We start from the raw sequence: 13,737 nt of genomic DNA, 5'->3' as shown, positions 1-13,737 counted from the left end.
ATTCAGACAAAATTAAAAAAAAAAAAGATAAAAGCAGCTAAGTGGTTATGTGTGGCAGTCCATGTTGTTCTTGTGTTGTGGTCTGGACTGATGATTCCCTTAGTCTGCATCTACCTCCATATCTTATTCTGCATCTTGATTGCCTTGAGTTGTTGGCCTAAACATGGTGTTTAGGTACTCCACAGCCACCATCACAACTTCCTTTTTCACCTCAACTTAATCTGGTAGAATGCCAAGATTTTCAACTTTCTTTTTGTTCATGTGGGATATTTTGTACTTGTTCCCACCTTGTGCCTTCAGAATTTTTATCATACATCTTTGCAAAGTCACCCATATGTACTTGTTGACTTGAGGTTTGAATGTGTCATAAGACTCAATGACTTTCTCAACTAGCTCATCTAGGTTGCTAGGAAAATAATGATATTGTAAAGACTGAATTGACCTAAATAAGCCTAAATCCAACACATTCAAATTAGGTGACTGTGTTGGTTGGAATACAATTTGAATGTTGAACCCATTTGCTGTTGTTGCTACAATGAACTCCTCATCTCTGGGAATTTGGTGAGGCCTTGCATTGTCCCATTGAATGACAACATTTTTGGGCAGACTTTCAGGCCATTTAGACACAATTTCTGGTATGACCTTAGTGAGTAACATATCTCTAATAACCTCTCTGTTGACATTTTGGAGTGCCTTGATAACCAATGCGCCTGCTGCTCTATTTTTGCTTGATTTCTTAGCTCTCTCTTTGATTGTGAATGGGAATATGACATACTTCCCATCTTGGAGTAGTTCCCCATTTGTGTCATACAATGGCTTCCCAATGATTGCCATGAACATTGCCTTTAGCTTGAATCTTCTTGTCTGTTGCGCCCTGTAGGGATTTTTCTCCTTAGGGAGGAGATAAAATCTCCTCTTATCAGGATTGAGATAGAACCATTTCTCATCAATGTGTATGACATGGTTCATGTCAACAAAAGTAGAGTCCTCATTTGCTGTGACTGGGTTTATATGTGACAACTCATTTCTTTCTAGCTACCTTGCGGTCTGATGTCAGTGCTGGCTTGTTACTGCTTCTGTGTGTTCTCAGCCTTCCCTTTTTCTTTAAATTATGAAGAGTAACATGAGAAATCTTCAAGGAATCTGTTTTGGGGTTTTTTTTATGTGTCCTGCGGGAGAGTTACAATTCCGAGACTGCCCTTCACCGCCTGTACCTGCAAAACCACGAAGTCTCCGGTTGGTTGGAGCTCCGCCTCCGACGATCAAGTCAGTTACGTACAGGAGGAAAAGAGTGCGTAAAATAGTGAAATTACTTCTCACGTAATGGGAGAATTCCGTAATTAATCTTGCTCGGGTTTGGTGTATGTATTTATGAATGTATTGAATATGCCCCTTTAATGGGGGTCCTTCCACTATTTATAGTGGGGAGTCTTGGTTACCCATTTAGGGTTCATGGGACACGTGTCAGCAGGGGATTGGAGCCCTGCTGACCAATGGCTGGGTGCCACGTGTTGCTTAGCCATAGGGCCACGTGGCTGGGGTGTTTTTTACCCCCAAACATTTTCCCCTCTCAGGTGCCGACGTGGCAAGGTGCCACGTGGCGCCTGAGAAATTTTTTATTTTTTATTTATTTTTTTGAACCTCTTCAGATTCTAACTAAAGGAAGAGGAGGGAAAAGCAGAAGGGGAAGGGCCGTGACTCTTCGCCTTCTGGGACAAACCCTATAAATAGGAGGAGGCACCCTCGAGAGCTCATTTACAAACTTCGCGAAATTTCTTGAATTTTGAGAGCATCCGGTTTTTGAGAGTTGTGAGCAGACGGAAATTTGATAGTTGAGAGCAGCCGGTTTTTGAGAGTTGTGAGCAGACGAAAATTTGATAGTTGAGAGCAGCCGGTTTTTAGACCGCCTGTGTTGTAGCGAGCAACCAAAGGATTTTCGTGAGGGTACCCAAGAGAACTCAGCCGGTTTTCAGACCATCTGTGTCTTTGCAAGCATCCCCAAGAAATTTCTTGAGGTTTCAGCAAATTCTCCCTTCCTCTAGGTACCGTCTCTATTCCTTCTTGCTTTTCCATGTATTTCCGTTTGCGTCTTTTGCTTGTGTTTTTATTTATTAGTCCCATAGGTAGATGGACCCTTTATACCCATACCCGGAACATAGTTGTGAACTCAGTCGGTCAATTAGTACGGCTGAGTCTAGAACTGGATCTGCCGCCTCTGATCTTTGGAATTTCCCTTTTTCAACGCCTATATTGACCGACTCCGTGTCTGTGTAGGACACGATGGCCAGAATTAGGAGAACAACTATAGACCCTAATTACAGAGGCGGGAACTCAGACGAGTTGTCGCCTGAGAGACAAGCCCCGGACGAGGTGGCTAGAGAATCATCCGAGGGCATTCCCGCCACCCCAAGCGATAGCATCCTAGGCTCCTACAACGAGGATACTTCCCCTGCTCAGGAGGCTGAGCTGCCAGGATCCATCGATGAGGATCCCAACTCCCCATCCGGCTCTGATGCCGGTCGTATCAAAAGCAGTAGCTCTAGCTACCTGACCGAGTCTGAAGATAGAGAGGAGGCGGAGAGGCCTACTTGGCAAAGTAGAAACGACCCTCTCATGATTGCCGTCTCTCTCAAGGACAGGGCCCTCATGAGGTCCTCCCTAAGGGACTTCATCACCAAACGGCTGCTTGGAGGAGGTTACAAGCTGTCAGTACCAGGGGAGTATGGGACGGTTGTATGGGAGGATGACCAACCCAATGCGGACAGCTGGTTTGGGTGCTATGAAGCGGCTTTCCTAGCCGGGCTCCGCTTACCTCTTCACAACACGATAAAGGCCATACTTAGGGGATATGGCCTAGGCGTCTGGCAACTCACCCCTAATTCTTGGGTGAACATACTCGGGTATATCGCCGCCTGCGAGATGCAGGATCTCAACCCCGGCTGGGAGGCGTTTGCCCATATGCATTATTTAAGTAGAAGCCCAGGCGGCTGGAGAGCCTGGTACACCTTGATGACTTATCCTCAATACTTGATGACGCTGGATAAGCCGTCTAAATGGTCGGACTGGAAGAACCGGTTTTATCTGGTTAAAGCTCCGACTGAAGAGGAGAATAGGGAGTTCCGGACCTACAACCGGAAGCCAGAACTTTTGGGGCAGAAGTGCCGGCTGCCCCCAGTGCCGGATAATGATAGGGAGGCTATATTGGACTCCGGATTTTTTTGAGCTAACCTCTTCCACTCTCTCAACCGAAGAGATAATAAGGGTACCCAAGAACTGGGTGCCCAAACACGAATTTTTTAGGGACGAGTGCTTCTTGTCCGCCTGCGGGCTTAGCAGCATGTTTGAAAGACGTAGGTTACCAGCCTCAGCCTGTTAATTTTATGCCGGCTAACAATTTTCTTTTGATTGCAATGTGTGATATTATTATGATCTTAATCGGATGTATTTGATTTGTGTTTTGCAGAAGAAGCAAAGAACATGTTGCCCACCGCCAAGACACCCGCTAAAAAGGCTTCAGATATCCGAAAGGAGAATCTGGAGAAGAAATTTGCCGCTCAGGCGGCTAAAAAGGTTAGACTGCCTGACTCTTTCTTAACTAGGTTTTCGTGGTGCTATTTTGGCTATTTCTTCACCTGACCGTTTGTGACTTTGTTTCAGGATGGGGGCAAAACCCCTCGCTCCCTGCAAAAACAGATCCGGCCACGGCCGTCTGTTGAGGAGCCTGCACATAAGGTGCAGAAAACCGCTTCCACCGCCCGGGCTACTACCGGCGGTAAAACAATAAAGACCCCAGGCGGGTCTAATGCTGAATTGGCCTCGAAAGAGGTCACCCCAATAAGGACCACAACCGGTCCATCTTCTGCCGGGGGCCAGAGAGCTTCCCAACAAGGTACAAACCCCTTCAACCTCACGCTTCTTGACCTACCCATGCGGGTTAAGTCATATTCCCAGTCTCAGCCGGGAGATTCTCCGATCAGCCGACTGTCCGTAGGCGGAGCATATGCAGCTTTCTCACCGTCTGTTTCTGGTGCAGATAATTCTCCACGCTGGCCGGATGCTGCTCAGTATGCCCAGGCCATGCTGAAAGTCGTCCCCCGGGACGAGAAGGAGGCGATTCCTGGAATCAATACCTTCAATGCCGACCGTGTAATGGTCGACCTGGCCGATGTAAGTTGATGAGGACCAATCCGGCATTTTATTTGTAGTATGCACATCCGGTTTTTCTACTAATACTGGCTGTGTTATTGCAGGCACTGCTCCGCGTGGAGGGGCTCAAGAAGGCCTACATCCGCAAACAAGAGGAGGAAAGACGAGCCAAACGTTCTGCGGATGACGCACATAGCGTTGCCTACTATTCAATGATTGTGCATGACTTAGAAACTAAATCTATAATCATGCGACAGGCGGATCAGGTCAAGGCCCTCTAAAAGGCCCTCACTGAGTCCAAGACCAAGGCGGACAACCTCAAAGTGGCCTTGGACAATGCTGAAGATGAGCTCAAGAAGCATGAGGAGCCCCTCAAGCGGCTGGACCAGGCGGAGAAGAACAATGTATGCCTGCAAAAGGAAAGTGACCTCATGGTCAAAGAGGCGGCTGCTGCACAGAGCAACTTCCAGGCCACTCTTGAAGCTGAACAGAGCCGGCTCATTGAGGAGAATGAGCAGGACTGCGAAAACCGGATGAAGAGGGCGTTCTCCATTATCCATCCGGGTACAGACTACAACGTCTGGGAGCTTGCCTACAAATACGCAGATCTTGCCATTCTGGCTGAGGAGGAGGGCAAGCCGGGGCCTGAACCCTATGAGCAATGGGTTGAGACCGAGTTCCTGCGGATGCAGGCGGAGGCGGCTGGCAACAAAGAGGCAGTCGAGGATGAGGTTGCTCTCGGCTTTGTTCCCACCACCGACCCAGCTCATCCGGAAGGGAACCAGGCTCAGGCTGACCGGGTGACAGTGCAGCTAGAATAGCAACGACCTCCCGGCCTGCGTGCCGTGCATTATTTTGTAATAGCGCCGGAAGGGTCGGCTTATTCAGCTGTTATTTTTTATTTTGAGTATTGATATACATTTTCACCGGCTGTGCCGGTTTATTCTGTAAACATTTCACATTTTCACCGGCTGAGCCGGCTTTTGAATGAATTTCCTTGCAATTTCTTCTGCACTTTTTTGCAAAAAATTAAAATTTTGCTGCTTACTTTTTGCAAGTATGTTTCCGCATGACTGGTTGGGGTTAGGGTAATTGCCCCTGGATAGGAGGCTGGCAGAAGTGACATGGTGCCAGGCGGCTATCCATAAACGTTAGAATGAATGCCATCCGGGTTCTACTGATTTGCCGGCTGGTCTTTTTGTAAAGGCCTTTTCGTAGATTTAGGGCGTCCATTTGCCGGTTGGGCTTTTGCAAGGACACCCTTGCATAGGTTATGGCCTAAACCAAATGTTTGAGGCCTGCCTTCTCTTAGTGGATCAGGCGGCGACATTGGGTACCGGCTGTCTGTTTTGAGACCAGCCCTTGGTGGTACTTAACCCAAAGAGTGAGCCGGTTGCATGTTTGGGAATGCTAGCCCGCGTTTCTTTGGTGCGGTGGATCATTCAGGTGGGTAGGGCCGCCTGACGTTTGATCACTAGAACAATTTTCCACCCAAATGGGAGATGTTCTCTTCGATGAATCCACCCGTATGGGTGTCACCGGATGATTCGTTAGTTCTCAGGGCCGCTTGTGTTGAGCACAAGACATGGCGCATGGAAATTTTATAATAAGAGCCGCTTGTGGTAAGCACAAGACATGGCGTATGTAAGCATATGTAGTAAATTTTTCTCATTAATCATGCAGAAGTTTACAAAAGCTATACAATTTCTAGAAGTAGTACTTTTTGAGATTGTCTACATTCCAGGTTCTAGGCAGCTTTCTACCGTCTGGGGTTTCCAGGCGGTATGTGCCGTCTCGTACTTCTTCAAAGATCCGGTAGGGTCCCTCCCAATTTGGGGTTAATTTGCCTTGTTCATTGGCCCTACCGGTTGCTTCCATTTTGCGAAGCACAAAATCTCCTACTTTCAAGGGCCGTTTGTGAACCCGCTTGTTGTAGGCTCTTGTCATTCTCAGACGGTAAATCTCATGACGCAAGGCTGCGTTGCCCCTTCGCTCTGGGAGAGCATCCAGTGCAAGCCGCATGGCTTCCCAGTTGGCCTCCTCATCATACAACATGATGCGGAGAGTTGGCTCATAATGCTCAATGGGGAGTACCGCCTCGGTGCCGTATGTCATAAGAAATGGGGTTTCACCGGTTGCCCCTTTTTCAGTTGTCCTGATGGCCCAAAGGACATGAGGTAATTCCTCTGCCCATAGTCCACCGGCTCTTTCCACCGTCTTCTTTATATCGTCTAAGATTAGCTTGTTGAAAGCCTCAACTTGCCCGTTTTCCTGAGGACGGCCAACGGATGCAAAACAATGGTAGATTCCTTGGTCCCCCAACCAGCTCTTGAGGACAGGCGTTTCAAATTGTGGTCCGTTGTCAAAAACCATGGACACTGGGACCCCAAACCGTGTGATGACGTTTCTCTAGATGAAGGAGATCACATCCTTTGTTTTTATGCCTTTAACCGCCTCTGCTTCGACCCATTTGGTAAAGTAGTCCACTGCCACCAAAATGTAGCGGCGACCGCCTGATGCAGGCGCATAAGGACCCAGAATGTCCATGCCCCACTTTGCGAACGGAACCGGACTGTGGATGGCTGTCAAGTCAGTTGCCGGTCGATGTATCAACCGGGCAAACTTTTGGCATTTGTCACACCGTTTCACCAAATCCATGGCATCTGCCTCAAGAGTGGGCCAAAAGTACCCTTGCCGTCTGGTTCTTCTAGCTAGGGACCTGACGCCTATGTGTGAGGCACAAAAATCCGCGTGCAGGTCCTCTAGGACTTCTCTTCCCCTTTCCGGGGTTACACACTTCAAAAACGGCTGTAGGTACCCCTTCCGGAGGAGCTCCCCATGATGCATAACAAAACTCAGAGCACGCTTCTTGAGTGCTACTGCTTTAGAAGGTACATCCGGTAGAGTACCGTCTGTCAAGTAAGCCCGGATGGGGTCCATCCAGGTGGCACTTCGGTCTAAGATTCCAATGGGGTCATGATCAATGCTTCTTTTCTCAATGACTTCCCAAAAGACTGTCCTAGGTGCATCACAGGAGGCGGATGACGCCAATTTGGAAAGGGCATCCGCCTGATTATTCTCGGACCGGGGCACCTGACTTGGATGAAATTCGTCAAGTGACACGGCCTCCTCTCTGACCGCCTGCAGATATTTGATCATAGCCGGATGAGTGGCCTCGTAGTCACCATTGTACTGGGTAACGATCAACTGAGAGTCTGAGCAGGCGCTAACTTTTCTTGCCCCTGTTGCCTTACACATGCGTATGCCGGCTAGCAGGGCTTCATACTCTGCCTCATTATTTGAGGCTTGGAACTTGAACCGTAGTGCATATTCAAACTTATCCCCTTCCGAAGAATGGCATATAACGCCTGCACCACAGCCGTTCGCTGTAGAACTACCGTCTACAAATAACTTCCAAACCTGATCAGGATTTTCCGGTTGCACCGGTCTAGTCATCTCGACAATGAAGTCGGCAAACGCCTGACCTTTCACTGCCCGCATGGGTTCAAAAGTTATCTCAAGGCTTTGTATTTCAACAGCCCACTTGATCATTCTGCCGGATGACTTGATGGTGGTCATTGGGCGTTTGAGCGGCTGGTCTGTATATACAATCACCGGGTGAGCCAAGAAGTAAGGCTTCAACCGCTTGACTGCTACGAACAGGGCCAACCCAAATTTTTCGATCATAGGGTACCGGAGCTCAGCATTTTTAAGAACATGGCTGATGAAATACACCGGGAGCTGGTTACCGTCTCTCTCGGCAAGGAGAACGACACTGAGGGCATGATCAGAGACGGCTAGATACATGTAGAGAACCTCCCGGGGTAGGGGGCTCACTAGCCTTGGCAAAGAGTGCAAGTGTTGCTTTAGCTTCTGGAATGCCACTTCCGCCTCTTCACCCCACTCAAATCTGGACCTCTTCCGGATGGCCTGGAAGAAATAGAGGCACTTGTCGCCTGACCGGTTGAGGAATATCCCCAACGCCGCCAAGCAACCGGTCAATTTCTGGACTTCTTTTACAGTGCGGGGAGACCGCATGTCAATGACCGCCTGTACTTTTTCCGGATTAGCCTCTATGCCCCTTTGGTCGATCAAAAATCCGAGGAACTTCCCAGACTCAACACCAAATACACACTTCTTTGGGTTAAGCATGACCCGGTGCCGCCTGAGTGTGGTGAATGTTTCTCGGAGGTCTAGTAGGTGATCCGTTTGTAGCTTGGATTTGACTATCATGTCATCAATGTACGCCTCTACATTCCTGCCAATCTGGTTGATGAAAACTGTGTTTATCATGCGCTAGAATGTAGCCGGTGCATTCTTTAACCCAAACGGCATCACCTTGTAACAAAATAACCCCTGATCAGTGACGAAGGCCGTCTTTTCTTGATCTTTTTTCCATAGGGGTATTTGATGGAAATCTGAATAGGCATCCATGAAACTCATCAGAGCATGCCCGGCTGTAGAGTCGACCAGACTGTCGATCTTTGGAAGCGGGTAACTGTCCTTGGGACATGCTCTATTCAGATCTGTGTAGTCTACACACATCCGCCAAGTACCATTCGGCTTTTTCATGAGGACAACGTTTGCTACCCAATCCGGGTAGTAGCATTGCCGGATGAACCCAGCATCTAACAGTTTTTTTGACCTCAGCCGCTGCCACCTGAGATCTTTCTTCACCGTGATCCCTCTTTTTCTGCCTGACCGGCTTCCTTTTAGGATCCACGGCGAGCTTGTGGACGGCTAGATCCGGGCTAACGCCTGGCATCTCTTCCACTTCAAAGGCAAAGATGTCTTTGAATTCCTTCAGAAGTTGGAGCAGGTCTGCTCCCAACCGTTCAAAAGCAACCGTCCCAACCTTGACGGTTCTGTCAGGACGGCTGTCGTCTAGGACGACATCGAGGCAGTCACCAGCCGGCTGAGTTCGTTGGTCATTTGACCTTTCCCCGGCTAGTGATTGCTATTTTTCTTGTTTAACGGGTTCCGTTTGGTCCACCTTTCTTTTTATACCGGCTGCCTTTGGAGTCGGGACTGCTGCATCGCAGTTATCAATGTCTATGGGCTTGCCGTCACCGGCTGCCCCCATAGTTGGTTTGACGTCAGAGAGATAGCACTCCCTAGCCATCCTCTGGTCCCCTTTTAGGGAACCGACTGCACCGTCATCCTTTTCAAACTTAACGAGCATGAGCGAGGGGACGATGACAACCTTAGATTCGTTGAGGGTCGGACGGCCAAAGATCATGTTGTAGGCGGCAAGTTCCTCTACAAATAAAAATTTTACCACCATGTGGCGTCCTTCCCCCTTCTCACCCAGCCGGATGGGAAGATCTATGCTTCCTACCGGATGCACTACTCCTCCCCCAAAACCAACTAGTGGGTGAGGCGCCTGGTGCATGTAACTGGGCTTGTACTTGAGCTTGGTCAAGCACTGATATCTGATCAGATCAGACGAGCTCCCGGTATCTATTAGGATCCGGCCAACTCTCTGATTGGCAACCTTACACTCAATGACTATAGGATCGTCATGAGGCCGCCTGACCTTGCCTCGGTCCTTTTCAGAAATAAGGACCTCAGGAAAGGTGTCTTTCGACGCCTGGCTCTCATCAACTGAGTTGACCAGCTTCCTGATGTTATCTTTGGTGCCCCTAATGGTGGGACCCCCTCCGGCAAAGCCGCCTGCTATGGTGAAGATTGTCTCTTCATCCGTCTCAGAGTTGGCGAGCACAGTTTTTGCCGTCTGCCCCTTCTTGGTCAGGGAGTTACTCTTGGCTTTGGGCAGATAGGACTTCAGAACCCCTTCATCAGCCAGACGGTCTAATAGCCGCCTGAGGCTATAGCAACCATTAGTGTCGTGGCCAACGTCCTCATGATACTGGCAGTATTTGCTCTTGTCCCGGTTACTTACGGGACTTTTCATCGCAGCCGGCTTGTCGAGAGACATTCGATCCTTGATCTCCATGAGGATGGAGGAGCAGTCCTTTGTGAACTCGTACTTGGGAACGTACGGTTCTGACTTCCGTCTGAGCTTCTGAGCCGCCTGACCAGGTCGGTCTGCCGCCCAGACCTCTTTTCTCTTTTTTTCTTCCTTTTTAGCCGGCTGTTGCTGTTGCCGGCTGTCTCTTTTGTCGGATTTTTTGGAATCCGACGGCTGCTTTAGAGCGCAAAGCTCCATCGCCTGTATATAGGCTTCAGCTTCCATTAACGCCTCTTGAAGGGTGGCTACCTTTTTCCGGACGAGGTCGAACTTAAAGGTTGACCCATCCTTCAGACCCTTAAAGAAGTCTGTGTAAGCAACTTCGTCAAACAGTCCTTGAATCTGAATTCTCATCAGATTGAACTGTCTGACGTAGGACCGGAGCCCTTCTTTGTCACCCTGCTGTATTGCCCCTAGATCAAGGCTAGTCTTTTTGGCAGGGATATTCATTGAAAAATTTGACGTAAACAGGTACGCCAAAGTTTTGAAGCTGTTGATAAAGTCGGCTGGTAGATTACCAAACCACCGTTGGGCAATGCCCTTCAGGGTAGCCGGGAAGCATCGGCACCAGACGGCATCGTCCAACCCCTGTAGGTACATGAGGTTAGAGTAGGCCATTAGGTGGTCTTCTGGGTTGGAGGTACCATCATAGGCCCCTACCAACACGTTTTTAACCTTAGCCGGCTGTGCCGCCTGGGTTATCTCGAGGGAGAACGTTGTGGGCTGTTCTCCCAAATTTAGCAGGTGCAGCTGCCAGTCCATGGGCTGGTACGGCTGCTGCACATGCCCGCCAAAGAGACCCGGCTGGGTAAAAGGGGATCCATCTAGCCCATTTGGCGAACCAAATAGACCAGGCTGGATCACTTGGGGTCTAGACCGGGCGGAGGGTTCGCCCGTCTGACTCCCTAGGCTTGTTCCCGTACGCCTGTTAGAGGTGTCACGGAAACTGTCTAGGAAGGTCGACGTCGAAGCCAAAGCAGATGCTTGACTTCTCTTTTCCCGGAGGAACGTCCGGGCATCAGAGAAAGTCTTCTTGGTACCATCCGGCTGTAAGTGCCGGATGGGTTTTCTAACTTCCGCTTGAGGGAAGCGGAGCCTGTTTTGATCTAACCTGAGGCCCTCCCCCTCCTTCGGCTTTGGGTGAGGGGTAGGGACCCGGTCTTTAATCGTCTTCTTCCCAGAGGAAGGCTTCTTGGCCGGCTGACTCTTTTTGGGAGTAGCTGACCGAATAAGGTTCTGGATCTCGCCCTTGAAACTATTCATGAAGGTCATGAGTTCGTTCCTGGTGACGGGAGCAGAGCCTTTTGCCGCCTGGGCAGCTTCAACCGGGTTGCCGGCTGGGTTGCTTGGAGCAGCTTGGTTGTTATCCCGTTCCTTCTTATCCCTGGAACGGGTGTGTTTTGTTCTGAAGGACCCGTCTGGGGCCACATAGGTGTTGACTTCATAGTCATCACCACTTTCATGGTCCGTCTGGACCTCAGGCTCGGCCGACGGTCGCTTGTCCTGATCCGGTGGTACAGGGTTAGAAGTCATCTCAGAAGTACTCTCCCCACAGACGGCGCCAAATGTTTCAGGGTTTTTTGATGTGTCCTGCGGGAGAGTTACAATTCTGAGACTGCCCTTTACCGCCTGTACCTGCAAAACCACGAAGTCTCCGGTTGGTTGGAGCTCCGCCTCCGACGATCAAGTCAGTTACGTACAGGAGGAAAAGAGTGCGTAAAATAGTGAAATTACTTCTCACGTAATGGGAGAATTCCGCAATTAATATTGCTCGGGTTTGGTATATGTATTTATGAATGTATTGAATATGCCCCTTTAATGGGGGTCCTTCCACTATTTATAGTGGGGAGTCTTGGTTCCCCATTTAGGGTTCATGGGACACGTGTCAGCAGGGGATTGGAGCCCTGCTGACCAATGGCTGGGTGCCACGTGTCGCTTAGCCATAGGGCCACGTGGCTGGGGGTGTTTTTTACCCCCAAACAGCATCTGCATAACTTCTTTCTGTAGAGGGACTGATTGTAGGAATTCATCTAAAAATTCCCTTGGCTTTGGACCTGTTCTTCCATACTTCTTAGTCCTGACATCAATCAAATTCCCCTGTGCCATCTGTTTTTTAATGTCAGTGAATATTCTAGTGATTGTTGATTTGTGAACACTAAATTGAATTGATAAAATCTTCTTGTGACCCCTTGGTAAGTTTCCATCTTGCATTTTCACCAACATTATTGCATCAACAATTTCCCTTTTCTTTTGCAAAGTGAGTTGCTTCATTTGTGTTTGTTAAGTGCCAACTTCATTGAATGCTTGCATGTCATGGTCTTCATCCTCTTCATGTGCAATCTGAACATCTTGTGTGCCTTGCTCTTGATTTTCTTCTTCTTCTTCTTGCATTTTTCATTTTCTGTTTCATATGCCTCTTAAGTCTTCATCATGCATTTCTTATAGTTCATCATAGTAGATTTCTGCCATTGTTTCCTCTGTTAGCATGTGATCAACATCAAAGAACAAAGCATCCATAAATTCTGCCATGCCTTGTGTCTGAATTTTTTTTCCTCATATTTAGGTTGATGATATAGGGCTGGTTGTTGCTTTTTTTTTTTTTTTTTTTTAGGAGATGAGGCTGCCTTAGGTGAATATGTAGATAGTGAAGCCTGGTAGGTGATGAAGATTGAAGATGTGCAGCACTAATTCTAGTTTAGGGGAATGTTTTGGGTAAATATGGGCTAATCATGGGTAGTTAGTGCTAACTTTTGGGTAAACATTTCATCTTTTAGAAAAATTCTGGTATGTAATTATTGGTGAAACATTGAAGGCTTGTGGCATTTGGTGGGGGTTGGTATTTATAAGCCTCATAAATGATGAATGCCTGGTTTAAATGCAAGCCCAAAATTTGAATGTATATATATACATATATATATATATATATATATATATATATATATATATATATATATATGTATGTATATGTATGTATGTATATGTATATGTACATATATATATGTATATATATGTATATGTATAATATATATATATATATTTGTACGGGGAGCTTCCGCTAAAAACAGAGCTTATGGTGAAAACTAAAAACAAGCAATCTTAGCCATTCATTACTAGCACAAAAGATCAGACGGATCTAAAGCCCTAAGATCATTCCAACCTTACATATAATCAATTCAACTATTTTAAAGGTCTTTTTTTTTTTTGACAAACGCAACGTTTTAAAGGTCACTACATGCTAAAATAAGGTAACTTTATCTAAATTGACGATAATTACATAGAGTCACTATAAATAAATATAACGTAACTATATACAAAAATAGGGTAGCTTTATCAATTTTGATCATATTTACATAAAGGTCACTATATACAAAAATAGGGTAACTATATCAATTTTAACCATATTTACATAAAGATCACTATATACAAAAAAAAGGTAACTATATCAATTTTTAGAATATTTACTTAGAGGTCACTATATACAAAAATAGGGTAACTATATCAATTTTGACCATATTTACATAAAGGTCACTACATACAAAAATAAAGTAACTATATCAATTTTGACCACATTTATACAGAGGCCACTATATAAAAATAATGAAGGTCACTATATATAAAAA

The 13,737-nt window shown here is 47.2% G+C and overlaps 1 protein-coding gene across 1 annotated transcript; it reads right to left on the bottom strand.

Moving 5' to 3' along the window:
* Positions 1–216: 216 nt before the first annotated feature.
* Positions 217–969, bottom strand: LOC110683131. Its single transcript, XM_021859481.1, has one exon. It carries the CDS (start codon positions 967–969, stop codon positions 217–219), a length of 753 nt encoding a protein of 250 aa, XP_021715173.1.
* Between the last annotated feature and the right edge of the window lie 12,768 nt (positions 970–13,737).

The sequence above is a fragment of the Chenopodium quinoa genome, unplaced genomic scaffold (assembly GCF_001683475.1).
Source record: "Chenopodium quinoa cultivar QQ74 unplaced genomic scaffold, ASM168347v1, whole genome shotgun sequence".
NCBI classification, from domain to species: Eukaryota; Viridiplantae; Streptophyta; class Magnoliopsida; order Caryophyllales; family Amaranthaceae; genus Chenopodium; species Chenopodium quinoa.
Note: the sequence above shows the minus strand (reverse complement) of the source record. Positions and strands in the feature narration are given on the sequence as shown.

Excerpts from the sequence above, each read along its gene's own strand:
- LOC110683131 (XM_021859481.1), bottom strand. The coding sequence starts at position 969 with ATGAACCATGTCATACACATTGATGAGAAATGGTTCTATCTCAATCCT.